Source organism: Ixodes scapularis, unplaced genomic scaffold, assembly GCF_016920785.2.
Source record: "Ixodes scapularis isolate PalLabHiFi unplaced genomic scaffold, ASM1692078v2 PGA_scaffold11__112_contigs__length_91849675, whole genome shotgun sequence".
NCBI lineage: Eukaryota > Metazoa > Arthropoda > Arachnida > Ixodida > Ixodidae > Ixodes > Ixodes scapularis.
In genome coordinates this window covers 27,054,447-27,076,077 of record NW_024609837.1, presented here as the reverse complement: position 1 = coordinate 27,076,077, position 21,631 = coordinate 27,054,447, and the positions used below count along the sequence as shown (strand labels likewise).

General features: G+C 46.3%; 1 protein-coding gene across 1 annotated transcript in view; it reads left to right on the top strand.

Annotated features, from left to right (window-relative positions):
- Nucleotides 1-485: 485 nt before the first annotated feature.
- LOC8028466 (RNA polymerase-associated protein CTR9 homolog) overlaps nt 486-21,631 on the top strand; it is a 41,344-nt gene continuing 20,198 nt past the window's right edge. Inside the window, exons 1-7 of the mRNA XM_029989267.4 lie at nt 486-633; nt 1,829-1,927; nt 6,121-6,360; nt 17,345-17,434; nt 17,975-18,097; nt 18,864-19,259; nt 21,327-21,542. Coding sequence (XP_029845127.2) covers nt 592-633; nt 1,829-1,927; nt 6,121-6,360; nt 17,345-17,434; nt 17,975-18,097; nt 18,864-19,259; nt 21,327-21,542 — 1,206 coding nt within the window. The 5' untranslated portion in view covers nt 486-591. The remainder of the gene's footprint in view (nt 634-1,828; nt 1,928-6,120; nt 6,361-17,344; nt 17,435-17,974; nt 18,098-18,863; nt 19,260-21,326; nt 21,543-21,631) is intronic.

Below are 21,631 nucleotides of genomic sequence, written 5' to 3'. Positions count from 1 at the left end.
CGGAAGATGCTCTTGAGTCATTGCCGGGTTTCTTCTGATTGAAATTTTTTACCGCGGTCTTATGACCACGGCATGATCATGGTTGCGCAACATACAAATCGATAATAGTGCAACATTATTCTTCGGGGTAACGAACGGTGGTGTCGGAGATATATGTGCACATTGAAGCATAGGACGACTTTAGCCTTGATTCAGCAGTATTCAAAGCTAGTATGTACCATATTAGGATCCCGCAAAGCACCGTTTGTAGCTGTCATAATATTGAATCGATCAGGCTGCACGACTTTTGCTCATAACACTTTAGTATTCTAGCACATTGTGGTAAAGATTTGGAAATCGCAATATATTTTCGTACATCTAAAACTTTTCCTTTTCTATTTTTTTTTTTTTTTTTTATTACGCTTTGTTCACCCTTTACACTTGCAGTTTCGGTTTCGGTTTCAATTTCACCATATTTAGCCGGTGGATCAACTCCTGTCTCAGCTACATTGGTAGTTGGCGTCGCGCAGATTCTTTCAAGATGGCCGCCCGTTGTTATTGAACTGCGTGACATGTGGCCCTTTTTCAGAGCGGCTACGAAATAATACAAAGATGCCCGGGTCCATAGAGATCCCACTGCGAGACACAGATGAGGTGAGTTTGTCTTGATTCATTCTAATCCCTTACATCGATTGGTTTTCGCCTGCCAGGTGTGTATGGCTAGCTTGGTCCCCGGAAGCTAGTCAAGCGTTCGACCAATCGATTCTCTTCTGCAGTTTGCTTCTTTTTTTTTCTTTTAAATGATTGTCAGTCAGGTTTTTGGATTCATCACGTATGATGATTGTCAGTGGGAGTTACTAGGCTTCTAGATAACGTTTTTTCCGCGCTCAGTCACCCCTAGATTGCTAACTGCTGTCGTCATAAGACCTTCACGTTTTCGACCACGGCAAAGATACCGTTCCCCGTTCCTCTGGTGTGTAACCGTTTTCGTCATACTTTGTCTTCATTTAACGTGGAATAATCGCGAAAGCTGCAAGCGCGAGCTCCTTTGGTTTCATCGCACCTCGGCTGTGCGATCGCTCGTGCAGCGAGATCACCAATCAAATCTACCCTCTTGCTTGTAGCCTTGCTGTTGATCCATATTAAGGTGGGACGTAGTATGAAAGGGCCATACCCTCTCATGTTCCAAACTAACTTGTCTGTACTTAGTATCTACGAATAATGACCCGTTCGTGCTACACTTCTGTTCACACGTCGTTTGCTAATACGGACGGCATGTACAGCGATCTAAAAATTTTATGACAGCTGACTATATAAGAAATTGTTCCCTTTCCAGGCCAGGCTTGTAGTGAAGTCCGGTGTACTGCTAACGTAATGTGCAAAATGGTATTTCCGGTTCCAATCGTACAACCAGAGTGTGACGTACCTCATACAAACACAGGATCAACAATTTAAAATTTTTGTTTTGTTTTAAGGTTTATTGAACGTACATTGCACAACACTGTTAGCACGAACGAGTAATCGTGTTTTTTCTGTATTTCTCTTCGAATCAAAAGGCTATTCAAAACTGATAGAATGGTTTGAAGTTCTCAATCGAGGCACTAACCAAAGCGGCAAAAATTGTCATCAGCAAAGGGAAAGTGTCAATGTTGTTGCTCACATTGACGATATCGCTCAGTGTAGTACAAGCTCGATTGAGCTTTCTTGCTCGTGGCACGAATTTGTGTGGTAATGTCTGGCGTCGAATATTGACCGTGAGGACAAAGCATTGGCGTTCCATTCGAACATACCATGTCGCAGTGTGCGCTCATTCATAGTTTTCAAAACTGGTTGCGCGTGCTTGTTTTAGGTCATTGAGCTGGACTTTGACCAGCTGCCCGATGGGGATGAGGTGCTCGGCATCCTACGGCAGGAACAGGCCCAGCTCCACCTGTGGGTCAGCCTGGCGGTACGTACGGCACTCGTCGTTGCAATGGACGCTTTTCAAAAGTGCACACTATCTAGTAGCCACTGCGCGAATTATCCAAGACCGGCATTGTTTGGACGCAGAAGCCGATCGCGCTTCGGACGCAAAGGCTATATCGGCGGTCAGCGTGAGCTCTGCCTGGCTTGTACGGGAAACGCTTTGTGCCCTGGAAGAAATGACGACCGCTAGTGTTGCTCTTTTTTCTTTTTTTTTTTTTTTTGGTGGGGTCTATGGTGATTTAGGTTCACCAACCTCTAAAGTTCTATGTATTAATTTCAGCGGCGTAGTTAGCTTGTTATTGGTTATTTTCGGTGACTTGGAAATGGTAGTGGTCTGGACGATTATGGCTTGTCCACGCATGCACCGCGGCACTGCCTCAACACTATTCGCCTGTGCCGGAACTTGTCCCGACCTTGCTAATGCGTTGTAAACATAGAAATAAAACAGCGCAAACAAACACAAGGACAAGTAGAAGGAGGGACACAGACACAGCGCTGAATGCGGTGCTGTGTCTGTGTCTTGCTAATGCGGCGCTAACTTCTCGCCTTACAGCGGCACATGGATCCTAAGTTGAGTTAAGGTCTATGCTGCATCAGCACTGTTCCACTGTTGATTTAGCTCTGTAATGTATGAGTGAAACTGGCCTTTAGATTGCATTTTTCTTCGTTGAATTCTTTTTTTTTTTGTATGAATTTTATTTTAGTGAGTTTTAATGTTCAGTGTTTTGACGCTTGTTTTGGGTATTGTCTCGTGTAAGAGTGGCTGAACCTCTGTCAGGAGGCTGATGCACGCTTTTGTCTTGGTTCATCATATCGGATTTGAAGTGAAGGAGATGATGGTGATGAACAAGATGTTGAGGAGGATTAATATTGTTTTTGTTATCATTTTAGCACACCTAAATTACCCAAAAATATATTCAGGCCAATTTTATTTTCTGTAAAACGTACAGAAATTTCTGCAGGCGTCTGAGTAGCCTCTCTGTCACCCGTTATCTGCCAAAGGCATTATGGTGTCATTGGTGGCATCTCCGAGCACGCGTGGGTACGGGCAAAAGCACAATCGCATTGGGGAAAAATGGACGTATGGCTGATCTAACTATAGCGCATAGTTTCCAACAGACTGTCTACTTGAAGGTGAATGGTGTGTTGTATTTTTGCGTCTTTCTCAGTGAGGTCTCACTAGCACGTCGCTCCCACCGCAATGTCAGCTTAGGGGTGTGTTTGAAGCATTGTATTTCTGTGTTCTCTGAGTGAGGTCTCACAAGCGTGTAGCTTGTAACGGACCGCAGTGATGTGATTGCTGCGCCAATTGCGCCAAACTGCGCCTATGGGCTAACCCTGCTACATCCTGCTACATTTTGCCAAAATATGGGTAATCTGCGCCAAGCCTGCGCCAAAGGACCGATTTCGGTCGCCTTTCAAAACCGAAACTAAACTGAAAACCGCAATAGACCGATCTCACCAGCTAGTTTGAGTATGCCACCGCTGCCGACGTGCATCGTGGGAGCTGTAGTCTTTCTGCACGCGCGATAACCCTGCTGGAGGTCTGCGCGAGCAGAGCACGAGGCGGCATGAGCTGTCTCGTGAACTGGCGTCTGCCTCCTACGAACTATAGTTATGGCGGCGTCACGCATGCGCGGAACGCTTGGTGAGATCGGTCTATTAGGCATGCGTGAGCTAGGTGGCGCAAGCGGCTCCTGACACAAAGATACCCTGCGTGAATCGTCCATCCGGTCCCCCGTTGTATAGTTTTTCCCGCCGTCTCGCGTTTCGCGCTCTCGTCATTTCGGGAATCTCGTCTCGCGTCTTTTTTCTAATTTTTTCAACGATAGACGCGGGCGTGTGCGGACGCTCCGACGCTAGTGTGCCGGGTGCCAGCAATGTCGTCATGCTGTGAAACAAAACCATGTTTTTGCGCGGCGAGAGTTACTTTGTGAGCTGAAACGCTCGCGCTACCACAATTACTGTGGTCGCGCGACATCGGGTGTTGCCGTCCCCACGTCGCTGCAGATATGGCGCTTCCTAAACTTATTCATCGACATTCCTGTCTTTGTTTAAATCATACTCTAATACAAAAATCCCTCTTTAACTTAATGACTGCTTGTCGAAATATTGATTACCTAGGTTTTTCTCGGTAGGCTTTCTTTCGAAAGAACCCCGGTACGTGAAAAATATGCCGTGAAAGAAAGTTGCTGAAGAGAAGTGAGCTAAAACAAAGAAGGCAATGTCTGCACGCTGAACCCGCACAGCGCGCTTGTTTGTCTCGAGTTCAGTCGTTGCACAAAGTGCTCCAAGAACTTTTTGACCCTGGCTCGCGATGTCCTGCATCGATGCGCTCAGGTTCTTTTTCTTTTTTTCTGTGTGTTCAGCTTTGTCTTGCCTCCCGCCCTGGCAAGCACGCGCCGCTGGACTGTTTTATTTTTTTTTTTTTTGTCGCATGCTGGACAGTTGCATTTTACATACTACGACTACGACAGAGGCACCAGCGGGACGCTTGCAATCCATTGTTTTAAGTTTGCTTACTTTTGATGAAAATCTGGCACGTCGGGAACCAGTAAAACGGTAGCATGCGTTCTTTTTGGAATTGCTCGGCAACGCCTACAATACACTTGTGGGATGTCTTAGCCGTAAAAACATAAACAGCGAGTTCTGTCAGAACACAGCACGAAGTGCCTTTCGTTTGTCCGCCACTTAAAACAAATATTTTTAGCTTAGAATATCTGCTCCAAAAGCCACTTTCGCTGCTCCAAAACACTGTTTTGGCTGCTCCAAAAGGTGCTCCAAAATGGCTTAGGCCAATCACATCACTGGGACCGTCACCTGGGCCCGTTTGCTCGAAGCTGGTTAACTAACCGCGGTTAACCGGATTTCCCTACAAGGGGGAATTTTGGGTCACGTGACCGGCAGTATAAGGACGGCAGGGAAACATGGCGGTGCCCCGGTGAGTGAGCGCCACTCGCTTTGGAACTAATACGTCGTAGTAGCTGCAGTAGCGGGCGCATTAGTCAGCAATGAATGGTGCAGGAGGTCTTCGCGTTGCCTTACCTCACTTAAAACGCAGAACATGAGCAATGACCTCGCCGCATTTTTTAGATAGACTTTCGACTCTGGCCATTCCTAAGCCTAAATGAATGCAATAGTTGTCGGCATGGCAACGTCTTTGGAAAGTGGATTGCCTTGATTCAATCGGCCGGGTATTGATAGCACACAAGAGCAGACAGCGTTCTTATAGACCTTTTCCTAAATTTCAAAAGCACCGAGGTGCATGCTACGAGTGTAGTTACACGCGCTGCACCTGCTCGCGTCTGCAGTAATAACTGTTCTGAAGCCAAAAGCCTAAAACAAATTTTGCCGTGCACGCGCGTTCGTCAAAGATTTATTATGATTATTTACAAGGCCAGCGCGCGCAGATCGTAGAATTTCACTTCCAGCGTTCTTCTTGATGTTCGGGTAATTTACTAATAGGTCAATTTTCAGTGGAGCCGAGTTACAGGTTTTTCAATTTATGACGGTGTTATATACAGTTCTTACATGCTGGCCAACCATGCTGCCGGTGTACCGCGCACCTTTCACTGCTCACTTCTTTCTCATTGTTTCTAGGACTCAACTTCGTCGTCCTCTTTCGAACTCGGAAGGAAATTTCACCGAGGCTTTTCTTCACTTCGTACAGCCAAATATTTAGAAAATTTCCAAACAGGGGGTAATTTAGTTTTACCTTGCCGATTATTTGTACCACGGGCAATAAAAATTGTTTCTTAAGCTCAAATGTATGCCGCGCTGCGTCGCGAAAACCAGGCAGCGCGCATTTTTTGGGTCCCCCCATTTCGGGAACCTTTCCACGGAAGCCACGTATATTCGCTACAGCCTGTAGGTGGCACCAGCTACCAACCCATAATAAAACACGGAGCTATGGCTCATCCAGCCCTCGTCAAACTTGGCTAGGTACTTGTAGGTACCTAGTAGGGAAGGGCGGTTAACTTTTAACCGCGGTTAGAGTTAACCGGCTTCGCGCAAACGGGCCCTGGGGGCCAATCGGGCCTATGTATTTCTGTGTCCTTCTGGGTCAGGTCTCACTAGCGTGTAGCTCCCACTACACTGATTAAGCTTAGGGGAGCACGGAGCGCTGCATTTGTGTGCCCTTCCGGATGAGGTCCGACGGACGGTTTCCGCATGCAGCTGGAGTACTACCGCCAGGGCAAGGTGGAGGACTTTGTGCGGCTGCTGGAGGCGGGGCGCACGGAGGCCCGCCTGGACTACGGGGACTTTGAGCAGGACCAGATGACATGCCTGGACACGCTGGCAGCCTACTACGTGCACAAGGCCAGCCGCGAGAAGAGCAAAGACCGCAAGCATGAGCTCTTCACCAAGGCCACCCTGCTGTACACCACCGCCGACAAGATCATCATGTACACACAGGCGAGTGGCCGTCCGAGTTGCATCCTGTGCTGTGGGTTTTCTGCTCTAAACCACAAATCATTTACTTGTTTATTTATTTTTTAATTATTTCCAGCAGAAAAAGGGGGGAGGGGGGGGGGGGGGGGGGCAAGGGAGGTAGAGGAAACAGCTGCTTCGGGAGATTGTCAAAATTAAAGTGTGAAATTCTATCAAAATATCCAGTATCTCATACGTTATTAGGTCTGTTTAAAACAATACTAGACACAACTGATAAGGACGCTCTAACTTTTTTACTTCTTACTCTAATATCCACTTTTGCTATGCAAACAACGATATCACTAGCCATAGGGAGCTCTCTGGTCTTTTTCTTGAAAATGGGAGAGGAACATTAAAAGCTTCTATGGTCTTAAATTTTATTTAACAAAAAAAAATCTCAGTAATTGAATTGTTGCTTGTTGTAGTGTCTTCTTATTTCTGTCATTTTCCAAAAGTGTTTCCCTCATAGCATCTTCGATCAACTCGCACCGGAATCGCCCTGAAACCAGCACAGTGCACAGCGCTCCTCGGTCGTGCAGCGCGATGTCGGTGCAACATCGAGGACAAACTGCGCCGCGCCGGTGCCATAGAGATCATACATAGCCGGTGCACCGCGGCGAGCTCCACCTTGCGTCACTTCGCGTTTTGTTCGTTTATTTTGCGTAGGTCAGCGCACGATGCCCGTCTGCTGTCAACTTCTTTTATTTTTTTACTCGCGGATTTGACGGTCCCACAGAAATAAACATCGTGGACGTGATTGTCGATGGGTTCACGAAGCGGGTGACAATTCCACATGTATATGTTGGCCATCATTATTAGTTCAAGAAAACGAAACGCCAGATAATACCGTACCTCGCTGTCATCGAAACGCCTCGCGCCGCTTTCCACGAAGTTCGTGCTTTTCGGGCGCTCCTTGCCACCGCAGCAATCGCCAGTAATCGCGGCGATGGTGAGAAGCTCGTCGTCTCGCCGTCAGAAGACCCGAGGAAATCATCTAGTGCAGCTGCGAGGCGTGTTCGTTTTTGCAAGATCGCCATCTCGATAGTCTGCGCGTCTGCTACTCCCGCCATCTTCTCGATTCCCGCTCCCGGCCGCAATGCCTGATGGGACTGCACCCCGGCGCACCGTCGATTTTCTTGGTGCACGTTGGGGCAACGAAAAGCCGCACCGGGAGGGTGCGCTTCGTTGATCGAGGACGTACGGTGCGCACCGGTGCACTTGATCGAAGATGAAGGGGCGCACCTCAGTGCCCCGGTGCGCACCGGTGCGGATGATCGAGGATGCTATCAGTGTCCGACCTGAGGGACTCTTTGAGCATGGGCTGGAGCTTTTAAAGTAATATTTATAGTTAGCCTTTATTATATACCCTCAGGGCCTGTGGCATTGCAGAGGGGAGTTGCTTGAACAGAAAAATAATATAAACAACAATAGCAACGCACAAATTAAGGTATGGCACTGTCCAGAGGGGTCTACTCCTAAAGGGAACACCAAGATGCGTGGCCGCTCGCGGAAGCTTGGCGCAGGCGCAGTGAGCATCGAAGCGGTACTAGCTGCGCATCGTCTGCTACTGCGCTCTACGGCGCAGGCGCAGCGAGTGAAAAAGCGGTGCTGAACCCTGCGAGGTGCAGCGTGCACCGCCTCTTCTGGTACACGCCGCGTCTGCGCCGAGCTTCCGGGGGCAACAACCACGCGCTCCGGTGTTTCCTTTAAAAGGATCATGAAACGATTTTGAAATTAAACTTTATCCGCCGCACGTCGTAAAAGGTGTGAAAAGAAACCCAAAAAGGGAGGGCCAAAAAAATTCTTTCCTATTAAACTTTTAAAAGAAAAGCGGTGTGTGGTAACCAACGCAAGTTAACAACGTAATAACACGCAAGTTAACAACGTAATAACACGCAAGTTAACAACGTTACTAACAACGTTACTAACACCATTAATAACACCGTTAATAACGATCCGCGATGCTCTGCATCACCCATGGTTCCCCTAGGGAAGATGGTGTAATTTTTTACACCTTCTTTCCTTTGAAAGCTATTTGCCTTTTCACTGCGATGCATCCGCGGAACTGCAGCACGTCAGCCAAATCCACATCGCTTATTGGGTAAGAGCCTACCTTACCAGCACACCGCGATCATAAATAATAAATAGCCGGCGAATGTTTCCTAAAAGTTTTGTTAAAGGGCCCATGAAACAAATTTTGCGTTGGGATAAATCCGTTTAAATTGGGATTTTACTAATAGCACATCGTTCAGTGGGCCCAAAGAAAAGAAGGTAGAAAGTCAAAAGCCTGACTTTCAGTGCGAAAATGTGAAAACACAGCGGACTATTTCGTACCTCCTCCCCTTTGCAAGCTCTCTGCCTTTTCACTGTGATACATCCGCAGTCCCAAAAGCGCGTCATTGGGTCCAAACGCACGTCACAGAAAACCGGACCTCACTTCTTCCTTTCATCCCTAAGCTGACATTGTGGTGGAAGCTACACGCTTGCCCGACCAATCAGCCGCCTTTCTTTTATCACCTGACCTCATTCTCTGCGCGTGGGTATGCGCGAGAGAGTGTGATCACGTGACAGGTCTGGCTGGCCCAACGAGCACGTAGGTTCCACAGGACTGTCAGCTTCGGGGTGAGCAGGTTGGGGAAAGCAACTTTTGTCTGAATTGTGAGCGACGGGCTAATCTTCTAGGGGGACAATGGCTCTGTCCGGGTACACAAACCAGATTCCGAGCAAGAGGGGCCTCCCCTCTATTCGTCTTCTTGCACTGTTTGGCGGAATGCGCGATTTATGAGTTGAGGAGGAAAGCTAAACAGGAAAAAGTTGGAACAGCGTTTCATGACCCCTTTAAATAATATTCAAATCCACATTTTTTTGCATAATTAGAGATGTGACGAAAATTGCTGAATTTCTTAAAGGGAAGATGGGGCACTTCTACATTTGAGAAAAAACGCTTGAATTCCGTTCATTTGGCCTTCAGATTAACAGATATCAAAATTGTATTTCAATGCGACGCGCCGGAGAGCCATACCAGCAATTTCAAAATAGGACTGAAGCCCCGCCTCCCTAGCCTTGGGCAGCCAAAAGAGCCGTCGATGACGTCACGGACAGCGACTGTCTTTCGCGTTTTTCTCGCGTTTAACAATAGTTACGCAGCAAATGGTTTGGGTATTCGGGTTCACGGGGTAAAAATACACTAGAATTCACTTCTAACTCATTTTTTCCAAGAAGCTCCGTAGCTTCCCTTTAATGCTGAGAGCCAAGCTCCATCTATCGTGTGGCAAACGAAGCAAGAGAAAGACCCTACTGCGCCTGCGCAATCAACCCATGAGCGGCGTCTGCTGATTGGGTTTGCTCCTGGTCGCGCTTTCTTCGCAGAGCAGACTTTCGTTTTTTGGCTGCTCGAGTAGTGTTTACATTGTTTGTGATCGATAGCTCGGTCGCTATGCCGAAAGGCTGCAGCGTACCGAAGTGCCCGAATTACAGTTTCTGCAGTCCGGTGGTTAAAAAGAAAGAGTTGCAGTTTCACCGCTTTCCACTCGATGAACCACGTCGAAGCACTTGGGGCATGCTCATTGGTGTAAGGGACCCCAGTTTTAAGGTCATTCGTGTATGCTCGGAACATTTTTACACCGAGCATGATTACAGCCACATTCACAGTGTTCTCCGTGAATGCGGGCAGGTTCCAAAATCCCTGCGTCGATTCCGATGAAGAACTGGAGTCGTTGTCGGAAGACTCGCCGCACTTCCCAACAGGCATTCCGGCATATGGGATGAGCCCCATGCTGTTGCTGTAGCACAACATATCTAATTGAATTTTGCTCAGCTGCGATGTGTCCATGGCTATCCCGGTGATGAGAGGCGCCGATTAAAAAAATATGTTGGTGGCATCAGTGCCATCAGCGCAGTAAAACTTTCCGGCACACCGCCGACTCGCCGCCGCTAACGCTTCCATTCTTCTACTACCGTGAAAACTTCCGGTTCCGATGCTGAAGGACGTCAGGATTGTCAAAATTACGCCACGGCTTGTTTTGCGGTCAGTTGGAGAGGAAGAAAAAGTCTAGATTTCATTAATTTTTTGTGTAGAAGTTAATAAACCCAAACGAAGACGGATGCCTGTTCGGCATTCAGTGAACATTGAAGGTTTAATGCAAAAGTTATTTAGCAAAAGTAAAAGGTAATTTCATGGTCCCTTTAAAGGGGTACTCCGGCCATTTTTTGAGCTGCCCAAACAAATTGCATTTCCTGAATACCTGGACTTTAGTCTTCACAATGTGCTATTTATTGTCTCGAAATTCAAAATAGCCATTGAGAAAACCGTAAAGCAAGATGATGCCGAAACCAAAATTCAAATTTCCGCACACTCTCCAATGGTGTGGCGTCAGAAATGGTACAAACTTTCAGGTCGCACAGGCAGTCTTAAACAGAGTATGTCAAGTGTTTTTCCATGCTTCTCAGTGAATTCCAAACATTCTTTTCCCACCATCAGACGTCCTGTAAGCAGTCAGGGCCCGTTTGCTCGAAACACTAACCGCGGCTAAAGTTAGCCGCAGTACCTAGGAGAGGGATTTTGAGATCACGTGACTGGGCTCGGTAGGGATGCGGGGAAACATGGCGGTGCCCCAGTGAGTGAGCGCCGCTCGCTTTGGAACTAATATGTCGTTGTGGTTGCAATATCGGGCGCATTAGCCAGCAACAAATGGTGCAGGAGGCTTTCGCTTTGCACTACCTCACTTAAAGACCGACGACCAGTTCGCGCTTTCCACTTTTCACCCGCTTCCTCCTCTCCCTCCTACCCTTTCCACCCATGCCCGCCCCTCTTGGTCCCTTCTTTCCATCCTTCGCTTCCCTCCCCCGAAGGCGTGGAGAGGAGGGTCTTCTGCCTTGCAGAATCTCGAGTCTGGTCGTCGGCCTTTAAACCGCAAAGCATGGGCAATGACATCGCCGCATTTTTTAGATAGTGTTTCCATTCTGGGCACTCCTAAGCCTAAATGAACGCGATAATTGTCGGCATAGAAACGTCTTTGAAATGCGGATTGTTGATAGCACACAAAAGCAGACGGCGTCCCAACAGACCTTTTTTCTTAATTATCCAAGCACCGAGGTGCATGCTACGACTGTAGTTGCACGCGTCGCACGTGCTGGCGTCTGCAGTCGTAACCGTTCTAAAGCAAAAAGTATAAAACAAATTTTGCCTTGCACGCGCGTTCGTTAAAGCCTTATTATGATTTTTTGCTTCAAATCTTTTATAAGAGCAAGGCTAGCGCGCGTGAACCGTAGAATTACACTTGCAGCGTTCTCCTCGCGATGCTTGGATAATTCAGAAAAAAGTCTGTCGGGACGCCGTCTGCTTTTGTGTGCTATCAACAACCCGCTTTCCAAAGGTGTTGCCATGCCGACAATTATCGCGTTCATTTAGGCTTAGGAATGCCCAGAATCTAAACACTATCTAAAAAATGCGGCGATGTCATTGCCTATGCTTTGCGGTTTAAGTGAGGTAAGGCAAAGCGAAAGCCTTCTGCATTATTTGTTGCTGACTAACGGGCCTGATATTGCAACCACAACGACATATTAGTTCCAAAGCGAGCGGCGCTCACTCACGACCGCCATGTTTCCCCGCATCCCTACCGAGCCACTCACGTGATCTCAAATTCCCTCTCCTAGGTACTGCGGCTAACTTTACCCGCGGTTAGCACTTCGAGCAAACGGGCCCAGGAATGCGGTTTACTGTCCATTTTCTACCATTTCTGTCGTTGCACTTCAGTGTTGCCAGTAAGGGTTCTCAGATTAAAAACCGCAATGAGAACGAAAAAAAAAAAAAAAAAATCAATAACTTTGCAAAAACAAAATTTTTTTTTTTAGGCAATATTTTGGGGGATACAGTTGTGTCTGTCAGTGTGTTGAGCAAATTTTGAGGCAAATCAGCGACCGTAGAAGAATCGCTAGAGTATCCCTTTAAAGGGCTACTCCACCGATTTTTTCATTGTCTCCGATTTGCTTGAAATTTTGCTAAACTAACCAACAAACATCGCAAAAATAGTATCCCAAATATTAGGTCAAAATATTGTTTTTTCGCGAAGTTATTGAATTTACAGTTTTGGTCCTCACCGTGTTTTTCAAGCTCGAAGTCTCTATTGGCAACAATGAAAAAGTGACGTCAGTGGAAGGCAGGGGTTCACTCTTTGGGCTGTAGATTTTGTTTTAAACTGATTCGAAGCAGTTTCATGGTGTCAAATGAATGCTTGGGAAGCTCGCTGCAGTACCCGCGCTCCAGCACGGAACAAATGATTGGCATATTCTATTTTTTGGCTGCTTGCTCGACTGGCAAGCCTGCCTGCCACTGACGTCACGGCCCTGAAAAGCGCGCGTATATTTGAATGTTGGTTTTTGCATCATTTTCATTTGCCGATTTCGCAATAACTATTATGAATTTCGCGATTCTAAATAGCATACCGGAGAGAGTAAAGGCCGGGGAGTCAGAAAATATAGTTAGTTGAGGTAGCTCAAAAAATCGACGGAGTACCCCTTTAAGGGGCAACTCCGCTCCATTCCGAAAATTTTTGGATAATGAGTGATTTTATAATAAAAAGCACTAATAAGCAGCACTACGTCATTTGCTTTGCAAAAAATGGGTTATATATTGTTCAATCTTACATTAAACATGAGCAGAAATCAAAACCGAAACCTCGGCTTCGTTTGGTGACATTGGACTCGGGACGCCAAAAACATGGCTATCGCTTAGTACGGGATGTATGTTATGATCTTCTACGCAACGACAGGCAGGATCGGGTAGGGCAGGTGGGCCCCATTGGGGCGGACTAGAGTCACTGGGGCGGGCGTGTGCCAGGCGCAACTGTCGTATGCTCCATACTTTTCACCACTTTTTGGTGTCTACGACATTCGACGACGTCTACACAATTTTGGCATCAGTCTGTGCATGTGGTCTGAACGAAATTTTGAGAGACAATAATCACTAACGGTGAGACGACGATGGCGGTTGTGTGTGACCTGGGAGATGGCGGTAACGGCTGGACGGCTCTCCCAAGAAGCGCGCTGCGCAGGTGCATTACGCCAGTCACTTGGACACAGCTGAGTGCCGAAAGGAAACATTGCTGACGTCACCCGTTACGCTTGCCCCCAAAACATAGAGTTACTATAAAGTATGCTAGAGGTTAGATGGCACTAGTGTGCCGTGACAAATTGAAGCAGACAGGAACCAGTCGAAAACTGACTTCCGGTAACGCTCTTTTATGGCGAAAGGGGAGGGCATTTTCTCCGTGCGCTTGATTAAAGGAGCAAATATCCCAAATAATTTGTACGTACTAGGTAATAAAAGCGGGAGCGTTTTGGTTTTTGGACAAAGACTACAGAAAGAATAACACTTAGGACAAAGAGAAAATGGAGACTGAAGAATTTCAGAATGACAGTGGAAGAAGAAGTGTCCGTTGTCTCTTTGTCCTAAGTGTGTTATTCTTTCTGTTGTTTGTCTTTGTACTAGGTAGCTTGGAACATTTCTCAGTCAGGTAGACAAAATAATTGGTCAGTTACGGCATTTTTCTTTCCAATTCATTGTATGAAAAACAATGCTAAAATGGCTTCGTACATGTATTTATGTGCACTGTCCGACACTGTTAGCACGACTATGACATCGGCGCCTTTCAGCATGATGAATATACATACCAAACGAACAAACGACATCTGGAAAACTAAGAGAGACAGCAAGAACTACATAGTAGCACTGAATCAGTAACTTTCTGTGGATGTATGATCAGAATAAATTTAAGGTCACTTGTATTGTCCGACTTTCAATAACTACTGATTTATTCTTTCTGCTTTGTGCGAAGATGTTTGTCCTACGTTCAAAACATCGCCCACGCGCTTGAACTCTTTGAGAACAAGTGCCTGATAAAAACTGCCCTGCACAGAAAATAATAAAAAGAGACACCTTTCATAGCCCACATACTTTAGTGTTTTGTGTTTCAATGTTTCTAACTGCTCATAAAGATGCAAGACAGGGTCATTTTCGTATAGTGACAGGACTGGCATATTAGCAGTATATAAGCGTCACCAGAATGCTGGCAAACCTTGAATACACACTATACTCTTTTCAATAGTTATTTTGCTTAGAATCGTCGCTTGCGCTTGTTTTAACACACCTGCTGTGGAACAGAGGTTTGGTCCTTAAATATAGCAAAGTTAAACATAGTTCACTTAAGACGAAAAATCATATGTGCTAACTAAAGCAATTACACTTTAACAATGCTAAGAAAGGTGCATACTATTCGGTACGACCCAAATAACGAAAGTATTCCATCTTATTTTCCGGCAAAGAAGAAAATCCATGCGTGTTTTCCCATAGGAATGCACCGGCAGGAGCGCCGCAAAAGTAGACTGGTTGCTGTCTGCTTCAATTTGCCTCTCGGAAGTCGCACAGACACTACCGCCAGTTGAACCTCTAGTGTACATTATAACTGTATGACTCGGAGAAGTAAAAACAAACAAAAAGGGGCAATGGGGATGACGTTTAGCTTAATGTTGGCTATGTCAATGCTGTAACCTTGACTCTGCTGTTGGTTGCACCTCAATTCGTTTGCTAGAGTCAGCCGATTTCGGCAACTTGGCACGTTGCAAAGTTTGCCAAACCGTTTAAGAAACATTTAGACAGAACTAGGTTGTAATATTTGACGTGTGGTCTTCCCAGGTGATACTAAAGAAGAATGCATTGTTTTTTCAAAAACAATCTAGAAGCGGAGTGGCCTTTAAAGGGGTACTTTGGCGTTTGTTTCGTGGTCCCCGATTGGTCTGAACATTTCCTAAACACACTAACACACATCGCTGAAGTATTACCTTATCTTAAATGTTAGGGCAAGCTTATCTTTTTTTTTTTTTTTTGCAAAGTTATTGAATGTACAATATTGGTCCTCATCGTGTTTTTCAGACTGAATGTCTTCTGGCAACAACTAACAAGTGATGCCAGTGGCAGGCAGGGGTTCACTCTTTGGACCATATACTTTGTTCCTAACTGATTTCAAGCAGTTTCAGGGTGTCATATGAATGCTTTGGAAGCTTGCTCCAGCACCCGCCCAGCAGCACGAAATGGATGCTCCGCATAGTCCATTTTTAGACTGCCCGCTTGACTGGCAAGCCTTCCTGACACTGATGTCACGGCACTGAAAAGCGCAGGTATATTTAAATGTTGGTTTTGGCATAATTTTCATGTGCCGATTTCACAATAACTACTCTTAATTTCGCTATACTATATTGCATACCTGGAACAGTAAAGGCCTGAGATTTAGAAAATGTAGTTAGTTTGGGTAGCTTAAAAAATAGCCGAAGTACCCCTCGAAGAGTGGATGGCACTGTACAGTATATTATTAATGGCTGATTCAAACAGGTGATCTGGCTGGATTGTGGCGACGAAAGTGGGAAGGTGGTTCCAGTCTAAGGAGATTTTGGGAATTAATGACTTGTAGAATGTGTTAGTATTGCATATTGGTATCCCTACTACTCTATCATAGCGATCGAGACAGGATGAAACATAGAAAGGTTCTGTAAGAGGATGTTAACCGAATGATGGACTAGGGTGAAAGGCCTTATGAAAGAGACACCATCGAGAAATTTCGTGACGCGAAGCGAGGTCAGGCAAGGCCAGGTTGATAGGCTTCTGCCGGTGACAGAGATACGGAATCGGGTACAGTCGAAAGATGCTGGCTTTCTTTTGGGGAAGACAATATCTGGAGAATGCGGACTTTTTCGGTCGCACACCAGTCACCTAGTAGCTGTGTTTGGGGATTTGTGTTTGGCGTCATTTTTGTCCAGCTCGCTTGCACGTTTGCATTTAATTCACTATAATCATAACCTTAAAATGCAAGCTTCTGGTGGCAGCTGCTAGAACCTGTTTGCTCTACTGACGTCTAACCCGTGGTTAGCTCAGTTGGGGGAGCGCTCCCCTGGAAATGGAGAGGTCCCAGGTTCGATACCCGGACCAGGCAGAATTTTTTTGGTCGTGCACCAGTCACCTAGCTGTGTTTGGAGATTTATGTTTGTCCTTTGACTCTCTTGTTCCCCTTCTTCAGGGATTATTTTCATCATTCCTGTCCAGGTCGCTTGCACCTTTGCATTTAATTGCATTATAATCTCTCTTAAGGCTTGACGAGGGTTGGATGCAATCACATCTTGGGACTGAACCGTGAGCACAGGCTCACATTTTATGGCTGTCATAACTGATCTCTTCAGAAAATATGGCCAGTTCAAATTTTCATGTCCTGTAAAGCTTTAGTGTGCTTTACCGTCCAACTTACAATGGAATGCCTTTCCAGTAAGGTCAATTCTTCAAGCAAAATCTTCACTATATCAGTTTTTTCACTATGTTTGTACCTGAGATGCCTGTACGGGTATTACGAGCATACGATTTCAACTTTGCTTCGTTATGTCCCCATCTTCACTCCACAGGGGTTCTGCTGCACGCTTATGATTTTCCTGGATGCCACTCCATCCAAGGAAGTTGCAATATTGTCATCTGGTCATCACCAATTGCAACATTGGTGTTAAAGAGGCAACAGTAACAGACTGCTGTTTTCAAGTTGTATAATTGCTCATAAACATTTTCAAACTAGACCAAGAAGTGAAGAGCTGAAAATTTTATAACCTAGTTATATCCTTGTCACACGTGCGAAAACGCCTACGGTCAAAGTTGTGGGACTAAAACTACTTAAGATTAGGTTTTCCGTAAGCCGTTACAAACACCAAACATATTTGTCGTACGTCGCCCACAAAATGCTTCACAGCTTAGTGAGAGCTCGTTGTGTGCTGTAAGAAGCAGTCAAGACGGGGGAGTAAGGCTTGCTCTGAAAAATTGATTTTGTGCCTGTGGAAAGCCCTGATTTCTGTGCGGACATTTTTTAAAGATCCTCATGTTTACAAGCATAGTACTTGTTATAGTGTTGTTAACTTACTTTGTTATACTTTTTCTTTTCAGAACCATTTGTTGGGGAGGGCCTACTTCTGCCTCCTCGAAGGAGACAAGATGGATCAGGCAGATGCGCAGTTCAACTTCGTCCTGAACCAGGTATGGTTGCCTAATTCATGCCGTTTCGTAGCAGTTTCTGCCAGTGAAAACGGTGAAAAAAGGCGCAAGGTCAAGTAGACGAAAGACGCAAACACATCGCTGACTCACAACTTTGTTTTCTTTCTCATGTTCTTCAACGCATATAGAAGCAAAAAAAAAAAAAGTAGCACAAAAAATAAGGCAAAAGAAGACGAGAAAGAAAACAAAGTCTTGAGTCAGCGCTGTATTTGTGACTTTTTTTTACTTTTAAACTTCTTTCTTTCTAAGGTGAGATTTTTTCCTTAAAAATGTTCTTGGGGAGTTCACTGTCCTTTAAGAGCAATTCCCCAAAAGTGCTTCTATTTCGGGGTCGGCATTTGAAATAGAAGCATATTTCGGAACCCAAAATGTGTTTAATAAAATTAAAAAATGTGTTAATATTTTTTTTTTTCAGTGCATGTTTATTTTGTGGCAAGCACTTGAAAATAATGTATTGTGGAAGTTATAAGGGCCCCTTAACAGTGACGCCCGGGTGGCGCTGTCTCCTTTCTTTCTAAACAGTCTCCGAACAACATTCCATCTCTGCTGGGAAAGGCCTGCATCGCATTCAACAAGAAGGACTACAGAGGGGCCCTGGCCTTTTACAAGAAGGCTCTGCGCACCAACCCGAACTGCCCGGCCGAGGTGAGGCTGGAGGGCCCTCGACGGTGGCTGTGACGACTTTGGCAATATTACAGAAGCGATAATAGACCCTTTTCAAGCAAATACTCTGAGCATATATTGGACACGCGGGTTGCGTAGGGGTTCGGCGTGAACTTGGCTCGGCTCGTATCGAAAACGAGCGCTGCATCCATGTTCGGCGAGGGCTCAGATCCGATCGCGCAATTCGTTCCTTTGTGGTGCAACATTGACGGTCGCCATGACCGTCCTGTTGCTCGACGGAGTTTGGAAGAGGGTCTATTGCAATGGGATTCGTTGTGACTCCCAGCGGTACTGAATCTAACAACGTCGCTGACACCGTGTCGTCGCTGACCTGGCATCATGACACGACAGCGTGACCTCGGGTGACATGTGATGTATAGTGGCGTCCCGCTAGATTCAGAAAGATGCTAGCCTGCTAAATTTAACCGAAGACTGCACGGTATGTTGATGCGACGGCAATGGCTGGGCAAACCTCAGCTTTGCTTCTGTCAAAATGCGTACTATAATGACAAAACTAAATAAAAAAAAATTATGTTTGGGCACTTGGCTTTCTAACGCGACGTCACGACGAGAGGCCAACTGTTCCGTTATTTCACGGAGTGAGGTAATGCTGACTCCTGCTTCCCCACCAGGCTAGTAGCCTTAATGAGCGAAGCGACATAAAAAGTTACACTTGGGCGTTTGGAGACAATACGACAAGGGGCCAAACGTTAGGCTTCGACACAATGTAATACAACATCAACTGCAGGTGCGCCTTGGCATGGGCCACTGCTTCTACCGGCTGGGTAAGCAGGAGAAGGCCCGGGCGGCCTTTGAGCGGGCCCTGGCTCTGGACCCCCAGTGCGTGGGGGCCCTGGCGGGCCTGGCCGTCCTGCAGCTGAACCTGAAGGGCCCCGAGGCGACCCGCACGGGGGTCCAGATGCTGTCTCGGGCGTACGCTGTGGACCCTTCGTGCCCCGTGGTGCTCAACCAGCTGGCCAACCACTTCTTTTTCAAGAAGGACTACGGCAAGGTGCAGCACCTTGCCCTGCACGCCTTCCACAACACGGAGAACGAGGCCATGCGGGCCGAGAGCTGCTACCAGCTCGCCCGCTCCTTCCACGTCCAGGAGGACTTCGACCAGGCCTTCCAGTACTACTACCAGGTGGGCAGGCTGTGGGCTCTCTTGACGCGGGGCGTGTCTTAGGACCAGGACCTCTGGGGAAAGTGAGACAGAACGGCCCGAAAACGGTTACGGAATGGGCAACGCGTACTGGAGAGGACAATCTGTATGAAAAGTGGTGAATTGAGACAAAAATTAAAGAAATTCTAAATGCTCCTCAAAGGGAATCGACCCTACGATTGGGACAACAGCTTTCTACCACCGTGCCAATCAGTGGGTAGGCGCAAAGCTAGCTGGGTTTCTCTCTTTACAACGGTCTTGCCTTCTAACTGTTCGAGCGCCGGACACCGGCGTTCGTGTTCGGCATTCATGCTGAAGCAGTGTATGAGAAGAAACAAAAAATCCCGAGATGTGCCCACCCATCACATATCGTGTTTGCACGATTCTGGCGCACACTTTTTTCCGCCAAAATCGGTGCCCAAAGCTACATGCGCGTTACAATCGAAACCACAAACCGAAACTCGTGAAAAATGCAATGCTTAGTATAAGGTAGCTAGCCCCATCGCCATCGTGGTTGTTTGTTTATGTTTGCATGTTTGCCATTCTGGTATCCTTATCACGCACATTCTCTCGCGTCTACAGACTCGTTCGTGCCTGTCGTTTTAAGATAAAAAAAAAAAAATTCCACCAGGAGGTTTTATTTGAACGAAAGACCATCACGCTGGCGAAAAAAGATAACAACGGAGCAGGACTGCGTGGCCTCGCAATCCCAGCCACCTGACGAGCTTGCAAAGTGTTGTTTGAAAGACGACCCCGCCAGAAACAACAGCCACACACTCGTACATGTGCAAGAAGTGCGACACTTAAATCGGTTTAGACGAAAGCAAGTATTAATTACTTCTGTGGACAACAAAGAACCATCGTCAGACTCTGATAACGGCGACTAGTGCACTGCATTATTTTTGTGTTGGCATGCGTTTTATAAATTCGGTTCTATGACGTATGTGCTCATTCTTGATTATTTTACCTGTGCGGTAGTATCGGCAGCAATTTACTTTTTGATTATATGGTGGCTAAATCTGCCTGTGCGTTAGAATCGTTCAAACACGGTAAAAAGGGGACAGAGTTTGGAATAAAATAACACACTATAACCAAAGAAAAATTAGGGAAAAAAATGCCATGTCCATAGCGAAACCCGAAGAATGCCGCGGAGACGCATTTTGTGCATGCCAACTTCATCCGTAGGATTGAGATAAATGAGCATTTTTTATGTTTATTAATGGAAGCCGTTCTGAGCCTGTTGTCATCGAAATCCCTGGGACGATGAAGCAAGGATGGGATTTGAAAGGGACATCCTGCCATTCTTAACTTGTCAGTTAAGAATGGCAGGATGTATAGGTAGCGTGAATTATCTCATCCCCATAGTACCTTCGCCACAGCGGACGATTCGTGACAGCTGTTGTGTCCAGTTCCTTGGCAGCGGCGTGCGGCAAAAAGTAACCAACTGTTTGGCATATTGCGTGTCCTTATTACAAACTCCCAGAAGTTGTCTTGCTGTGTTCGAATGCCTACATTGGTAGTTTGCTAACCAGAGATTAAAGCATTGGCCATGGGCTTACAAACATGTATGGTAGCTAAGGAGTGGATTCTCCCTATTGTAACTGTAGGAAATCTTGGTATAACTGAAATTGTGAGGGAATTGTGTATGTGGTGAATGTTCCATGGCAGGCTCAAGGCAGTGATGAATGATTGGCAGTAGATCATAAACTAGAAAAAAGGAAGTGTTTGTTATGTTTTTAGGTCACTGGTCTTGGTTGTTGTGCCCACCAATACCAAAAAGCTTATTATTAATGATCCAAAAGTATTACGATTGTAAGGATTGTCGGCAATCTCAAGTTTCTCTCCTTTCAACAATATTTTTCTCAATGTCTCCCATTTTCGATAATAAACGGTGGGGAATACATGAGGACTGTAGTTGGGGCAAACCTTGTGTCTTTTACATAAGAACAAACAAAAACCTTTTGTAAGCTTTTTGTGACTTTTGACTAGGTTTGTGATTTGTTTCGACGCACGCCACCGAGTCACCCAGGCTGCTTCCTCCTTTCCCAGGCGACGCAGTTTGCGCCCACGTCGTTTGTGCTGCCCCACTTTGGCCTGGGACAGATGTACATCTTCCGGGGGGATGTGGACAATGCGGCCCAGTGCTTCGAGAAGGTGCTCAAGGCCCAGCCCGGAAACTATGAGACCATGAAGATTCTCGGCTCCCTGTATGCCAACTCATCGAGCCAGTCCAAGCGTGACCAGGCCAAAACCCACCTCAAGAAGGTAGCATGTGCTTCGAAGCTTCTTTTTTCTCTCCCTTTTTTTCCTAAAACAAGGGAACTAATAGCCTGTTGCAACATTCAATCATTAGA